We start from the raw sequence: 17,534 nt of genomic DNA, 5'->3' as shown, positions 1-17,534 counted from the left end.
GCAGTCAAGTCTGAGGAGAACCAGGGGCTATATCGGTTCTTAGTTCTGTATTTTTTGAATGGGGCATGTTTATTTAAGATTGAGAGGAAATTACTTTTAAGGAACAACCAGGCATCCTCTACTGACGGAATGAGATCTATATCCATCCAGGATACCTGGGCCAGGTCAATTAGGAAGGCCTCCTCGCTAAAGTGTTTTAGGGAGCGTTTGACAGTGATGAGGGGTGGTCGTTTGACCGCGGACCCGTTACGGACGCAGGCAATAAGGCAGTGATCGCTGAGATCCTGGTTGAAGACAGCTGAGGTGTATTTAGAGGGTATGTTAGTCAGGATGATATCTATGAGGGTACCCATGTTTACGGATTTAGGGTTGTACCTGGTAGGTTCGTTGATAATTTGCGTGAGGTTGAGGGCATCTAGCTTGGATTGTAGGATGGCTGGGGTATTAAGCATATCCCAATTTAGGTCACCAAGCAGTACAAACTCTGAGGATAAATGGGGGGCAATCAATTCACATATGGTGTCCAGGGCACAGCTGGGGGCTGAGGGGGGTCTGTAGCAAGCGGCAACAGTGAGAGACTTATTTCTGGAAAGGTGGATTTTTAGAAGTAGAAGCTCAAACTGTTTGGGCACAGACCTGGATAGTATGATGGAGCTCTGCAGGCTACTTTTGGACTATAAAGTCCAAAAGTTATGGACAGAGTTAGAAAGTTAGCTGTCAGTAGTATTACAATGTAAATGTACTTTTAATCTGTCAAAAACTACAAAAACAACATTTAAAAAGAAGAATGAAAAATAGTTGGATTTAACAAGCACTAAGCTGTAGCTCTGACCAGCCAGTCAGTCAGAGTGCATTCCAGAGTTTTCAGAACAGAGGGGAAAGGGATTCAGAGGGAATTTCGGTGAGAGGCAGATCTCATTAGGGGTGCCAGCTCAGATGACCGCTGGGATTGCAGAGGGATGGACCCCTCTTGAGAGGGAGAACTGGTGGGAAATGTCCCGCGCGCCTGAATCAAACGCTTCACAGCTCATCAGCCATGGAGCAAGTGAGCCTCGGTGGCTAGGCGCCAGTCTCACTATTCTCCTTGGGGTGGAGTGGAGTGTAGAGCAGTGGTGCACTGTGGCACGAAAGACAGTCAATTTTCCGCACGGCTCACTCAGCGTGTGTCATAATCACATATCAATTACACGGGGATGTGAAGATCCATTTCTAATTCAATCAGTCAACTTCAGCGTCATCCTTCACTTGCTGCTCTTTTCTACCACTCCTTTTATCTCCTTGCATGGTTTCCATTGATGTGATACATAACATGCATTGGACGATCCGGATCCCATCCAGGACTACAGAATTGCTCTGTGTTTGGTAACTTTTCGTGCCACTAAGTGACCTAGGAATAACAATGCCTTCCAAACATTTTGTACATTATGTTACGTAATGACCCGGAAGCACAAATGGTTAATTTACAAAAAGTTATCATTCTATCTATTCACTGAAATGTGAAAGATATTTAGTGAATATTTCAAAATGTCATCACCAGGGACACACAAAACAGCTGTGTACAGTAGCTATATAGCTTTACATATCTTAAATGAGCATGCAATGACTAGTAACCTTACAGAGAGTCTGACAATAATGTGTGACTCAATTATATTCTGAGTTGCAAAGATGCATCTAAAGCGGCACAAACATTTAACATTTTGTCACCCTCTGGTGCTTACATTTGGGCAACTGTCAGTCATCTCAGGTCAGGTTGCTGTTGTTGTCACACTAGCTAGCTTCCTATCTTGTCATTGGCCTGAACACCAGCATCACCTCACTGGATTGGTGAGCGTGCTAGAAGTTGAGGTCTGCGGGGTCCCATTTCAGTGCTGTGATAATAGGAGAGGGCCAAAGCGACCAAGCCTCTTTCTGTCACATTTGTTCAGTGTATATGGCATGTTCCGCTTACAGAATGTTCAAAATCACAAGCCATACAAAAATGTCACTGTTGAATATACCGTATATAAGGGCAGTTGTGGTGAAATTTCGATTATGCGTGTGTGGCGGTCACCTAACCGTTATGAACAGATGAACATAGTGGATACATAGTAGATACAATAATGTTTTTTGATGGCTACATGTCTGTTGTATGTTTACATGTTATACCCTACAGTGGCTTGCGAAAGCCCCCCCCCCGAAAACTTGAGCGTGCATAACTATTCACCCCCCCAAAGTCAATACTTTGTAGAGCCACCTTTTGCAGCAATTACAGCTGCAAGTCTCTTGGGGTATGTCTCTATAAGCTTGGCACATCTAGCCACTGGGATTTTTGCCCGTTCTTCAAGGCAAAACAGCTCCAGCTCCTTCAAGTTGGATGGGTTCCGCTGGTGTACAGCAATCTTTAAGTCATACCACAGATTCTCAATTGGCTTGAGGTCTGGGCTTTGACTAGGCCATTCCAAGACATTTAAATGTTTCCCCTTAAACCACTCGAGTGTTGCTTTAGCAGTATGCTTAGGGTCATTGTCCTGCTGGAAGGTGAACCTCCATCCCAGTCTCAAATCTCTGGAAGACTGAAACAGGTTTCCCTCAAGAATTTCCCTGTATTTAGCGCCATCCATCACTCCTTCAATTCTGACCAGTTTCCCAGTCCCTGCCGATGAAAAACATCCCCACAGCATGATGCTGCCACCACCATACTTCAATGTGGGGATGGTGTTCTCGGTGTGATGAGAGGTGTTGGGTTTGTGCCAGACATAGCGGTTTCCTTGATGGCCAAAAAGCTCAATTTTAGTCTCATCTGACCAGAGTACCTTCTTCCATATGTTTGGGGAGTCTCCCACATGCCTTTTGGCGAACACCAAACGTGTTTGCTTATTTTTTTCTTTAAGCAATGGCTTTTTTCTGTGGAGTGTATGGCTTAAAGTGGTCCTATGGACAGATACTCCAATCTTCAGGGTTACTTTTGGTCTCTTTGTTGCCTCTCTGATTAATGCCCTCCTTGCCTGGTCCGTGAGTTTTGGTGGGCGGCCCTCTCTTGGCAGGTTTGTTGTGGTGCCATATTCTTTCCATTTTTTTATAATGGATTTAATGGTGCTCCTTGGGATGTTCAAAGTTTCTGATATTTTTTTATAACCCAACCCTGATCTGTACTTCTCCACAACTTTGTCCCTGACCTGTTTGGAGAGCTCCTTGGTCTTCATGGTGCCGCTTGCTTGGTGGTGCCCCTTGCTTAGTGGTGTTGCAGACTCTGGGGCCTTTCAGAACAGGTGTATATATACTGAGATCATGTGACAGATCATGTGACACTTAGATTGCACACAAGTGGACTTTATTTAACTAATTATGTGACTTCTGAAGGTAATTGGTTGCACCAGATCTTATTTTTGGGCTTCATAGCAAAGGGGGTGAATACAAATGCACGCATAACTTTTCCGTTATTTATTTTTTGAAACAAGTTATTTTTTTCATTTCAATTCACCAATTTGGACTATTTTGTGTATGTCCATTACATGAAATCCAAATAAAAATCCATTTAAATTATAGGTTGTAATGCAACAAAATAGGAAAAACGCCAAGGGGGATGAATACTTTTTCAAGGCACTGTATGTGTGTCTGATGGAACACACACAGCATTGACCCTTCACCTCCACTTGACCCCTGGCTTCCCGCTCCACGTAGCAGGAACACATTAGGCAGAGTCAGAGCCATGTATTTAGAACAGGGATGGGCAACTTTGATTGAGGTGGGGGCCACAAAAAAACAGAACTCATTATGAGGGGCTGCAGTGGCTCGTGGGTTATCATGGGCTAATTGAGTGACTGCTGATGCACAACCAAATTCTGAAATTGCACCTTGTGTATTCTATGCCATGTTAGCTCCCCATTAACATTACATGGGGAATATTTAAACAATGTCATGTAACTGAATGTCTAGAATGAGCATTATGATGCATTTACATGCCACTTCAACATTCTATGGCAGCCATGTTAGCTCCCAATTAACATTACGTAAGGAATAATCAACGAGGGGCTATGCGTTCTATGGAAAATAATAAACGACGTGGAAGGTGTTGGAGTTGCATTATTTTCTAGAGAACGCATAGAGCCCCGAGTGGATTATCCCTTTTATATGATGGCTATAATTAACACATTTGCCACTAGAAATGTGATCATTTGCCAGTAGAAATGTGTTCAACATCCACTGAAGTAGCTAGCAAGTTTACTAGATAACTACAGTAGTTGCCATGGTAACCAAACAAACAGACTTGCTAGTTTAGCTAACCAAACCATCAGTACTAGCTTGCAATTATAAACATTGAATTCAACAATACCAATAATGTTTTCAATTCGACTTTTGCTTTCAAAAGCAGCTCAAACATAGAACGTAAGAATGAACTATTCTACCGTGCAAATATAACGTGCGTTATTTAAGCAATAAAGCACGAGGGGATGTGGTATATGGCCAATATACCACAGCTAAGGCTGTTCTTAAGCCTGATACAATGCGGAGTACCTGGATACAGCCCTTAACCGTGGTATATTGGCCATATACCACAAACCTCAGAGGTGCCTTATTGCTGTTATAAATTGGTTAGGGCAGTAAAAATAAATGTTTTGTCATACCCGTGGTATACGGTATATACGATACGATATACGATATACCACGGCTGTCAGCCAATCAGCATTCAGGGCTCGAACCACCCAGTTTATAAAGGGAATTATACAACAGGTGGGTCTAATCCTAAATGCTGATTGGTTAAAACCATATTCCAGCCGGTGTCTATTCCACAAGTTACCACCGGCTAAATCTATGACGTTAAAATGCCTATCTACTCTTTTCCATCTGCCCAATCCACTGTCTCATCAGCCCAGCCAGGCAATTTATAAACTTGATCTCCACTATAAAAAGCATCTAGACATTATCTCACATTTCTTTTAGACTAACATTTAGTTTTCAACAGCAGAGATTTGGATAAACCTTGCTGTCTGTCTCTCCGACATTTGCAACATTGTTTCAATATTCAATTTCGATCTCCAGCTGTCCCATAGTAATGAACTTGTTGGGAGTCGGGATGAGACAGACAGGCAGCTTTTCTCAGCAAGTCGAAATGAATCAGCATCATTTTTATGGATATATACAAATAACTATCAATGGAAAACAGGTCAAACGAAACAAAGTGCAGCTAGTTTGCTGTCTTCCCAGCTTCAGTTTGAAGTGATTGTGTTAGTTGTGTTGTTGGCTAGCTCCTCTGAACAACAGTGTCCTGACGAGAGAGCACATTTTCTATGCCAGGCGAAATCGCGCATCATTAGCTCATTGTTATGGATGTATCCAAATAAATGTCACTACAAAACAGCTTAAACATTTGCAAATGCAGCTACTTTGCTGTTATTCTGGCTGCACTTTTTGACGTGACTGTAAGTTAGCCAAAGTTGGCTAGCTAGCAAGCAAGGGATAAGAACATTGCCAGCCAGTATGGCAATGGAACATTTAGAATGAACGACTGGGATACAGAACATAGATGTTGGGACTATATTTTGTGGAAGGATGAAATAGTATGAATAAATTAATCAAAATAACGTTTAAATTAAAATATGACAATCATTTTTTGAATATGTTGGAAACCCGTTGTATAAAAGTGATAATGCCCTCGAAGCTGGTGTTTGGAGGATATATTGGCTTCGTCTCGGGCCTAACAACACCCGTGCCAATATATCCTCCAAACACCGGCTTCTCGGGCATTATCACTTAAATAAAGCACACTCTAGAATGCCCTTCAAGCCAATCAGAAAGGAGTATTCAACAATGCCATGGTATTAATAATAATAATAATATATTTATTTTATATAGGGCTTTTCATTCCAAGTAGAATCTTAAAGTTGCTTTAAAAACAAAATAAACAAACAACTATTTAACAAAACAAATGGAGGGATCTGGCAGTTCTTGGGCGATGGTTTAGGTCAGTTTATTAGGATCTCCATTAGCTACTGCACATGCACCAGCTACTCCTCCTGGGGTCCACATAAAATGGACAAATACATGACAAAGTACAGAACAGTAATAGACAAGAACAAAATAAGATATTACATTAAATATATAAATACAATTGTTTTCCACAGCTTTAGATGAAAGGCAGTTCGGAAAAGGAAGTGCAGATGGTACAGTCAGGCAGGGAGGTAGAGACATCTGACAGACAGGCCACAGAGCGTCTTCGATAGTCACAGCTCCTCCTCCATGGTTAGGCTAGATCATCCACTACTGAAATGTAGCACCCACCTGGGTGATGCTTCGGCGACTGTAAAAGCACCAGTAAGACCACCACACCTCAGCAGTGGTCCAGAAAAGCCCCCTACAAAGCGAGCCTCTGCATCTCCTCTGGGCTCCCGAGTGGCGCAGCGGTCTAAGGCACTGCATCTCAGTGCTTGAGGCGTCACTACAGACCCCCTGGTTCGATTCCAGGCTGTATCACAACCGGCCGTGATTGGAAGTCCTAGAGGGCGGCGCACAATTGGCCCAGCGTCGTCCGGGTTTGGCCGGACTTGCCTAGTTAAATAAAGATAAAAAAACAAAAATCTCCTCACACTGCGGTTCACTTTCCTCTAGGAATTGGGGCATGGGGCCAAAACGCAGATGCTGTTGATCTGGTGTTGCTGCATCATTCTGGTGGGTCACCACCAGATATTACAGTTAATCTATCAACAAGTTATCAAAAACAAAGAAAGTTCATTCAAAAATGCAATAAAAACACTTAAAATATGTACTCTGCCCAGAGCCATACATTTAGAGAGTTATGCCAACTTTTAGAATTTTGAATATTGTTCTAATTCTAGACATTCAGTTACATAGCATTGTTTAAATATTGTAACTGAATTTCTAGAATTAGAACAATATTCAAAATTCTAAAAGTTGGCATAACTCTCTAAATGTATAGCTCTGGGCAGAGTTTCCATCTGCATGTCGATGCTCTGCATGTGTGTACCACAACAATCCATCCGGCCTCACACCGCCCCAGGGCAAACAGAGAGGCGGTGCTCATGAGCGCCATATCCGTGACTGCAACTACAGGGCCACGTTAGTCCCCCATTCACTGTGACCCAGGGTGCACCACTGTGGGGGTCTGGTTGAATGAGGGTTAATGTCGGGTCACAACAACCTTGACACGGTATAGTTACAGCTAGTACTGTACAGTGTGGTTGTGGTTGTGTTGTGTTGTGGTTGTAGTGCCTGTCAAAACATGCTAAATGGCATATTATTATTATTATTATTAATATTATTATAAAACACCTTTGGGAAATAGACTCTTTGATGTCGGGAAGACGGGATTTGAGCCATCATGCCTCCTATACACTCTTAGAAAAAAGGGTTCCAAAAGGGTTCTTCGGCTGTCCCCATAGGAGAACCCTTTTTGGTTCCAGGTAGAATCCTTTTTGGTTCCAGGTAGAACCCTTTTGTGTTCCACGTAGAACCCTCTGTGGAACGGGTTCTACATGGAACCCAAAATAGTTCTACCTGGAACCCAAAAGAGTTCTACCTGGAACCAAAAAGGGTTCTTCAAAGGGTTCTCCTATGGGGACAGCCGAAGAACCCTTTTAGGTTCTAGATATCACCTTGGTGCTACACATGGTGGTACACATGATGGTACACATGATGCTACACATGGTGGTACACATGGTGGTACACATGATGCTACACATGGTGGTACACATGATGCTACACATGGTAGTACACATGGTGGTACACATGATTCTACACATGGTGGTACACATGATGCTACACATGGTGGTACACATGATGCTACACATGGTGGTACACATGGTGGTACACATGGTGGTACACATGATGCTACACATGGTGGTACACATGATGCTACACATGGTGGTACACATGGTGGTACACATGATGCTACACATGGTGGTACACATGGTTTCTGTCAATGGTGTATCTTCAATCCCAGGTGTTGGGACTAATTAGAGTGTAATAGCAGAATTGTGCTCATTCTCTCTTCTTCCCTTTCTTCCTTTACTCTCTCTCTCTCTCTCTCTCTCTCTCTCTCTCTCTCTCTCTCTCTCTCTCTCTCTCTCTCTCTCTCTCTCTCTCTCTCTCTCTCTCTCTCTCTCTCTCTCTCTCTCTCTCTCTCTCTCTCTCTCTCTCTCTCTCTCTCTCTCTCTCTCTCTCTCTCTCTCTCTCTCTCTCTCTCTCTCTCTCTCTCTCTCTCTCTCTCTCTCTCTCTCTCTCTCTCTCTCTCTCTCTCTCTCTCTCTCTCTCTCTCTCTCTCTCTCTCTCTCTCTCTCTCTCTCTCTCTCTCTCAGATCACAACCACCTGAATAACGCTGCCCTCTCACCCCTGGGTCCAGCGATGGCGCTCTCCCACCCTCACAACAACCTTGGTCTGGGCTTTAACAAGTGCACCTCCCTCAAGGCTGTGGGTAAGCAACGCATTGCTCACTACAGACATCCTGTCACATACAGTGCCTATCGACATAGACCAGTTCACATAGACAGAAATACACTAAAACCTATTCACTCATGCAAACATAAATCCAAAACCCAATAATATAGACGTATTTTATGTATTTTATATTTTGATATTTCTACATATGTGCATTTGAAGAACTGACATCATTATTACGTTAGACACAGTGCCTGTGACACTCCAGTATTGAAGAGAGTGGGTACGACCCTATAATGTTATATAATGTTACTGTATATTATAAACTGGGTGGTTCGTGCCCTATAAGCCTCTAGGGTATTTCACTTATTATCTTCTCATTATCTTCTCATAAATGGAGCAGACACCTGCATATGCACAAATACACACACATACACACACATACACAAACACTTGCTGATTAGCCACGGGTATGACAAAACATTTATTTTTACTCTTCTAATTATGTTGGTAACCAGTTTATAATAGCAACAAGGCACCTCAGCGTTTTGTGGTATACGGCCAATATACCACGGCTAAGGGCTGTATCCAGGCACTCTGAGTTGCGTCGTGCCTAAGAACAGCCCTTAGCCGTGGTATATTGGCCAAATACCACACCCCCTCAAGCCTTAGTTCTTAATTATAACATGCCTATACTTTGCTCTCAAAAACATGTTTGACTGTGTGAAACGGGTGAAAAACATGTGTGGTAATCAAGTAGAGGGTGTATATTGTATATGAACAATGATGTAACTCCCACACATCCTCCACTGCCCTACTCTATCATGACTAACTCATAAACACACATACTGACACTACTACATATCCTCCAAGACACATATGGAACACAGACAGCTCAAGCACAGACAGTCAGGATAGTGAGTGACATGACTCCCTGTTGAGTGACTGACAGTATATGTCTGGATAGGTCAGAACCGTTGAGGGATACCAGGACATGGTGGCTCTTTCCCCTTTGGCTGGCCACCTGGCCTCACACACACTCACACACACACAAGCACACACACACACAAGCACACACTCACACATACTTACAGTACACTGACTCCAACATACACACACACACACATGCATACTGACGCCACACACACACATGCATACTGACGCCACACACTCACACTCACACACACACACACACACACACACACACACACAACCATACGTGATTGTATCTGATCACTCTGGACAGACAAGGACACACTGATGCTTATTTGGAAAGACAGCACGACACATGCATGCATGCGCCATAAGAGTATTGCATGTCATTAGAACTGCTCACTAGCCCTCCTATTCTAAAACCACAAATGGCAGGATGGAAAAGTCCACTTCATTATGCTGCTCACTGACTAAATACGTGTGATTGCACCAAGGGACCGTCAATAGAAAAGCCAATAGATTCATATGACGTTGTCATTGACATTTGCAGTAAAATACTTAAATTAACATTTTCATCCGAATGTGATGCAACACTCTTTTTCTCCATCCGTTGTCATATTCCTTTCCGTTTGATGAATGCACATTTTATAATCCCAAACCCCTCTCACCAGGAGGACCCTAAACAGAATACATAAGTGGATGACTTGGTCCTTAATGTAGTCACTTTTAATTGCGCTGCATTCATTTATTTATTTTTACTCTCACGCACACACACACACTCTATACACCACACACACACTCTACACACACTCCACACACACACACATGGCTGTAGGTTGTACAGACGATGGCGTGGCTGCCATCCGTGGTCCCAGCCGGGGCACGGTCCTCTGGCACAGCAGGTTGGCATGCCGGCTCATCGGGCCCTTGACAAGGGCGCACCTCACGGTTGGTGCATTACCACAGGCAGTTGCTTTGTATTTACATCTCTGCATCTCATTTGAATCCATTGATCTTAAGAGAGGGGAGTCTCTCTACGCCTCTAGGGTATTTCACTTATTATCTTCTCATAAATGGAGCAGACAGCCGTTTGGTCCTGCGGACACACACATGCATATGAACAAATACACACATACACACACATACACACACACACACACACACACACACACACACATACACATTCATACACAAACGCTTGCAGATGGCCGTACAAGCAGAAAAACAGGTTGATGCATGAGATTCTAAACAACACATACAAACACAGACACACTCACAAGCGCACATGCAGACACACTCATAAGGGCACACACAGCAGCTCATTTGGGATGTAGGCTTAGCCCTCTCATCTCTTCACACGTGATTGTACCCCCCAGCAAGCCAATAAACAACATGGCACGTCACCACTCGCTGTGTGGGCAAAGTCATTGAGAGGACAGAGTGTAGTTCAGAAGGCTTTGGCTCGGGCGCCAGCCAACTTCTGCCAGGTGTACCAGCATGTCCTTGGACCAGGATGTAGTCGTAGCCCTGTATCTTAATTAAACTCTAATGACCTGAGAATTTCTGCTAGGGCACAAAGTGGTAGAGTGAAAAAGTGATGGAGAGGGCGCGAAATGGACGGAGAGGGCAGCAAGGCCCCATTGCCGGTCCCCCGCCTTCAGCGCATATGCTCTCTCACCGCGCACTTCCTGTGCAGTCGGCCGAGAACGTCAGTGATTCCCTGTGACAAAATGCATGCTGCTGCAACCCCGAGGTCACTTTCGTGCAAATCTTTCTTAGCAAGCGTAGTAGTAGTTGGGTAGAATGGGTTTCAAGCATCACTAGTAAGGATAAAGAGCTAAAATGTCAGTCTAGTCTAGTGCAATATCGTTTGTTATCATTGTTTTCATCTGGCTAATTACAGCACACCCCTACTTGGCCTCAAAATGGCTGTGGTGTGGGGATCAATGGAAGTCTTAAACATGAATGACCTGGCACCTGCTAGACTGCTATTCTGCTGGAATAAAGCTGCTTATCCTTTTAGAATATTTAGAATGTATAAACACATGCCTGTATACAGTGGCGTTTGCAACATAGCCATTTAATCCTCCCATGACTTGCCAAACGTGGCACATGCCACAACCTGCCATTATCAGCATAATAGCTTTTAAAAATAATTTCCTGAAATTGCCTTGATTTGGCCATTTAAAGCAGCTTTATACATCTTTAGTTCTTCTCCTTTGGAAGATTGAGAACTTTCTTTAACAAAACAAAGTGTTATAATGTTCTGTATTAAAGCACAATTTCCCGCTTTTGATCGTTTTTCAAGGAAATTAATGTTTTATGATCTTCAAGAAATCCAGCTTTTTTCCAGACTGGTCTGTGATTTGATGATATTGGGTTTCAGGACCAATATACAGGTAACTGCCTAAATAAAGAAAACACCAACATAAAATGTCTTAATAGGGCTTTGGGCCACCACGAGCTTCCAGAACAGCTTCAATACGCCTTGGCATAGATTCTACAAGTGTCTGAAACTCAGTTGGTGGGATGCAACACCACTCTTCCACAAGAAATTGGCACCGCTCCAGAATCTCCCATAAGTGTTCAATTGGGTTCAGATCTGGTGACTGAGACACACACACACACAGGCCGTGTCCGAATACCCATACTTGCGTCCGAAATAGTAGGCCGTTTGAGTCAAAAGCAAAAAACAAACAAGCAATACATCATCATGAGTAGTCTATCTATAGTTGGCTAGATCAACTAATAGAGGCCAAGTCTTCAAATGCATGCATCCTCCACAGATGGAGAGTGGGACTACAGACGATCCTTTCCGGTTCATATGTGAAGCCATAACTGATGGTGCGTTGAAGACAACAGGGAACTCTGAAAAAAAATGTGCTCCGACTGGGAAAAATAGTTTTGAATGGTCAGCCAACTCGGAATTACAAGTCAGAAACTCGGGCGTCATCCTAGAGCTCCGACTTTTCCGACGTGAAGATCACTGACTTCACGATTTTTCCCAGTCTGAGCTAGTTTTGTTTCCGAATTCCCAGTTGTCTTGAATGCATCAAAAGTAATACGTTTCGGCCATGGCATACTGCATACTTTTTAATAAACAGTACGTGCTAAATAGTACATAGTACAATTAGTACACAGTATGCATTTTGAGTAAATAGTAGGAAAGCCAGATTTAGGCCATGGCCACACTGTCACGCCCTGACCTATAGAACTCTTGTTTGTTGAGTCAGGGTGTGGAATTCTATGTTAGACATTCTATGTTTAAGTTCTAGTTTTCTATTTCTATGTCTGGCCGGGTATGATTCCCAATCAGAGGCAGCTGTCGCTCGTTGTCTCTGATTGGGGATCATACTTAGGTAGCCTATTGCCTACTGCAGGGTTCTTCAATTCCGGTCCTGGAGGGCCGAAACACTTCTGTTTTCTATTTCTACCTGGTAGTTAATTGCACTCACCTGGTGTCCCAGGTCTGAATTAGCCCCTGATTAGAAGGAGAGGATGAAAAACAGAGGTGTTTCGGCCCTCCAGGACCGGAATTGAAGAACCCTGGCCTACTGTGTATTGTGGGATCTTGTTCTGTTTTAGGCTTGTATGTGTATAGCCTGAGGACTTCGCGTTACGTTGTTTCTTGTTTTGTTTATGTTTATTGAGTTAATAAACATGTACCCTTTTCACGCTGCACCTTGGTCCGACCCGTCTCTCAACGTTCGTGACACACACACCCGTTAAACCCCCTATGCTGCTTTGAGACCCCTCTTTCAAAGTCACTGAGATCTCTTATTCTAGCCATGATAACCAAAATAATGGTCAACTGGGTATTTTTACACATGGCCCAAAGCATGATGGAATGTTTAAATTGCTTAATTAACTCAGGAACCACACCTGTCAGGAAGCATCTGCTTTCAATATACTTTGTAACCGTCATTTATTCAAGTCTTTCCTTTACTTTGGCAGTTACCTGTAGCATAGTATGCTACCTAGCACACTACAAATGTACTTATATTGGCTGTACTGACTTATCATACAGCCAATATATGCTGAAGGGCAATTGTTGTATTTGTATACATTCACACATCATAGTCAATAGAAAGGCTCAAATTTGTTGAACTTCGGGTCATTTTCAGTGCAACATTATTGCTAATCTCAATAAAACTGATTCAATAGTTTCCAGTGCACAGAAACTGCTAGGAGCTTTCGCAGTGATGAAAAAGAGAATGTTTCATGCATGGCACGCCACTAAATGACCCCATTTTAAAAATTACATCTACATACTGTACTCTGAGTAACCAATAGCGAAATGCATTCGTTCATGCTCAATTACTGCAAATAAAACTCAACTCTTGTTGCTTGTCTGCACACGCTATAACTTCCAGGGCATACCCTCTACCAGTATCTGCATTCATACATGTGCACTACATTCCAAAATCATGGGCATTAATATGGAGTTGCTCCCCCCTTTGCTGCTATAACAGGCTCCACTCTTCTGGGAAGGCTTTCCACTAGATGTTGGAACATTGCTGAGGGGACTTGCTTCCATTTAGCCACGAGCATTAGTGAGGTCGGGCACTGATGTTGGGCGATTAGGCCTGGCTCGCAGTCGGCGTTCCAATTCATCTCAAAGGCGTTCGATGGGGTTGAGGTCAGGGCTCTGTGCAGGCCAGTCAAGTTCTTCCACACCGATCTGGACAAACCATTTCTTTATGGACCTCGCTTTGTGCATGGGGGCATTGTCATGCTCAAACAGGAACGGGCCTTTCCCAAACTGTTGCCATAAAGTTGGAAGCACAGAATCGTCTAGAATTTCATGGTATGCTGTAGCGTTAAGATTTCCCTTCACTGGAACTAAGGGACCTAGACCATGAAAAACAGGCCCAGACCATAATTCCTCCTCCACCAATCTTTACAGTTGGCACTATGCATTGGGGCAGATAGAGTTCTTCTTGAATCCGCCAAATCCCAATTTGTCCGTCGGACTGCCAGATGGTGAAGCGTGATTTATCACTCCAGAGAACGCATTTCCACTGCTCCAGAGTCCAATATCGGTTAGCTTTACATCACTCCAGCCGAGGCTTGGCATTGCGCATGGTGATCTTAGGCTTGTGTGCGGCTGCTCGGCCATGGAAACCCATTTCATGAAGCTCTGACGAACAGTTATTGTGCTGGCGTTGCTTCCAGAGGCAGTTTGGAACTTGGTAGTGATTGTTGCAACCGAGGACAGACGGTTTTTACGCGCTTCAGCACTGGCGGTCCCGTTCTGTGAGCTTGTGTGGCCTACCACTTCGGGCTGAGCCGTTGTTGCTCCTAGACATTTCCACTTCACAATGACAGCACTTACAGTTGACCAGGGCAGCACTAGCAGGGCAGAAATTTGACAAACTGACTTGTTGGAAAGGTGGCATCCTATGACAGTGCCACGTTGAAAGTCCCTGAGCTCTTCAGTACGGGCCATTCTACTGCCAATGTTTGTCTATGGCGATTGCATGGCTGTGTGCTCAATTTTATGCACTTGTCAGCATCAGGTGTGGCTGAAAAAGCCAAATCCACTTATTTGAAGGGGTGTTCAAATACTTTTGACCATGTAGTGTATGTATGATGGTGCAGGCAGGCACGCACACATGTACGCAAGTACACACAAACACACACACACACACACTCAGAGGCTGAGGGGGAGGGGGGAAAGAAACAACAACAACCAGGATCATTTTTTCCAACAAAATAGGCTAAAGAAAAACAGAAATGACAAAACAGTGAGGCGAACAAGGTTGTTGGTGTCTGAGGGCTGAGGGTCTGGCGGCTGTGACCTCACGAAACAGCACTCAGGGCTCCCTCACTAATACGACACGACACTCCAAACCCACTCTATTTTTACTCCACTCAAAACTCCAGCTTATACGCCAGTTGCTGTTGCTTTTTTTCTTATTTGTTTTCATTCAACGTTAACGGTACAGGCATTTTAACCCCCCTCTCAAACACACAAACACAGACACACAGACACACACACACACACACACACACACACACACACACACACACACACACACACACACACACAACCAAGCCCTGTGGGTATGAGCCACTGTACACTCTGTGCAGCTCTACCTCCATGTCATTGTAGGTTTACCTGACAGGTTGGTTTAGGGGTGATGGTGTTAAAGCTACTGTTTCCTTTGATGGTATATAATACAAAGCCAAGGGCACAGGGATCAACACAGGGGGAGAGGTGTCTCACCTTAATTATTCCCTTGGCAGCAGAATAGCATACAAGTGACTCCAGAAAGGGATACAATGTCTTGTATAACTTGCCTAAATGTGTACATTTAATTAAAACAGAGAGGTTGGGCGAGGTTCAAAGCTATTAGCAGTGATATGAGTGTGGTAGCTCAGTGCATTTTATACATCTGTGCTCTCTTATGCCAGCATATTTTACAGCCACACTATGATGGAGTCTATTACACTGCTATTACAATGTGTACAATGTAATTACCTGGAATCAAATGTGTATTTACAGCATGATAAAGTAGGGAGGAGATGCTTGTGCAGCAGGTCCCTACAGATTTTCATTGTTGTTGTTTTGTTTGTTTTAACTTGGTTTAGGGGTTTGGCCACTGGATAACAGAGCTCTTACTGTATCTGAACAAAGGAGGACATTGTTGAGGTCTCTGGGGGTACCAGGTAGATATTCTGACCCATATAACTCATTGTGGACCCACAGGTTGAGTGGATGCCATGTCTTGAAACAAAGGAAAAGATTAAAGGCATTTGGAAGGTATTTTGACCTGTATACCACTAACTGCATTCTCTCTCTCTCTCTCTCTCTCTCTCTCTCTCTCTCTCTCTCTCTCTCTCTCTCTCTCTCTCTCTCTCTCTCTCTCTCTCTCTCTCTCTCTCTCTCTCTCTCTCTCTCTCTCTCTCTCTCTCTCTCTCTCTCTCTCTCTCTCCCACCTTTGTCTCCTCCCCTTTCTCGCAGCAGATACGGCAGCAAGGGACTACTACAAGGGCTACCCCATGGTGGACTACTCCCGCCATCACTCCTCGCCCCCCACCTTCCAGCCCATCGCCTTTCACAAGGACAAGCCCTTCCTGCCCCCTCCAGACATCCACGCCCCACTGGCCATAACCATCACCGCTGCCCAGCTCCCCAAGCCCAAGACCAACACCCACCCGCTTACCTCCAGCTCGGCCTTCAAAGTCTGGGACTCCAGTAAGGGCCATGTCCAGCATCCAACGGCCTCCCACATCGTGCAGGCACAGCAGCAGCATCCGCAGCATCCGCAACATCCGCAGCATCAGCAGCATCAGCAGCATCAGCAGCATCAACAACATCAACAGCAACTACATCAACAGCCCAACAGCCGCCGGCAGGTCTACTCCAACAAGCGGCAGTTCAGCATTGAGACGCTCCCGGAGCTCTTCTCCCAGCCCCTGGGCTATGGACAGTCACCCCACATGCACCCCAAAAACAAGGGGCTGCCCACCAACAGCAAGACAGAGGTCACAGTCTGAGCATGGACGTTTGAAGAGCAGGAGAGCAAGAGAAGAGTGTATAGGACTGGGAGGAAGGCCTGGGTGCGTAAGCTTTTTGTACGAATCAATGTCGTGTCGATGGCTAGGGGGACGAACAGGGACAAGCAATCTACTTTTGCTATTTTAATTCCAGGTTTTCTTCGCTATTGATCATGTATATGTAACACCCAAAACGGAAGATAACGATCACATGAAGTGACTCGCTCTCTCTCTAGACCTGGTTCCCTTAAGTTCCCTCCCTGTCCCAGCATCCTCCCTGTTTTGTTTTGGTCAATCTCCTCTTTGCTCCCCCTGGCACCACTACTCCACAAACCCCCACCCCCCACACACTCACACACTCTCCTACTGTTAGCAGCCTGTCAGAGTGGCACACATGGGTAAAGCACCCCCAGGACCCTTAACAACAGCAGGGACAATGCCATTGTCTTGTCAGCTCCCATCACCCTCCACCCAGAACAGAGTGTGATACCATTCTGGCAAATATGTACCAGTGAGAGAGAAGGAGAGGGAGAGAGAGAAAGAGCGGGAGAGAGAGAAAGAGCGGGAAAGGAGGTGCTTGTTTATTCATCCTGGAGCATAAGGGATGAGGAACTAAACCGGACAGAGTTTTGGTGCGGCAAGCACCTCCTGTTTGTCACCTGCTTGAGAAGAGCCCTGAAGCTTCAGACCCCCTGGTCGTCAGAACTGGGGAATCTCACACAGTGGT

At 44.4% G+C, this 17,534-nt stretch overlaps 1 protein-coding gene across 1 annotated transcript in view; it reads left to right on the top strand.

Moving 5' to 3' along the window:
• Positions 1–16,807, top strand: part of LOC311104147 (protein shisa-8) — a gene marked incomplete at both ends in the record, with an annotated part of 87,048 nt that extends 70,241 nt beyond the window's left edge. Inside the window, 3 exons of the mRNA XM_084145836.1 lie at positions 8,292–8,408; positions 15,899–15,976; positions 16,272–16,807. Of these exons, the coding sequence (XP_084001962.1) occupies positions 8,292–8,408; positions 15,899–15,976; positions 16,272–16,807 (731 nt within the window). The remainder of the gene's footprint in view (positions 1–8,291; positions 8,409–15,898; positions 15,977–16,271) is intronic.
• Between the last annotated feature and the right edge of the window lie 727 nt (positions 16,808–17,534).

The sequence above is a fragment of the Coregonus lavaretus genome (assembly GCF_964263955.1).
Source record: "Coregonus lavaretus genome assembly, chromosome: 28".
NCBI lineage: Eukaryota > Metazoa > Chordata > Actinopteri > Salmoniformes > Salmonidae > Coregonus > Coregonus lavaretus.
Note: the sequence above shows the minus strand (reverse complement) of the source record. Positions and strands in the feature narration are given on the sequence as shown.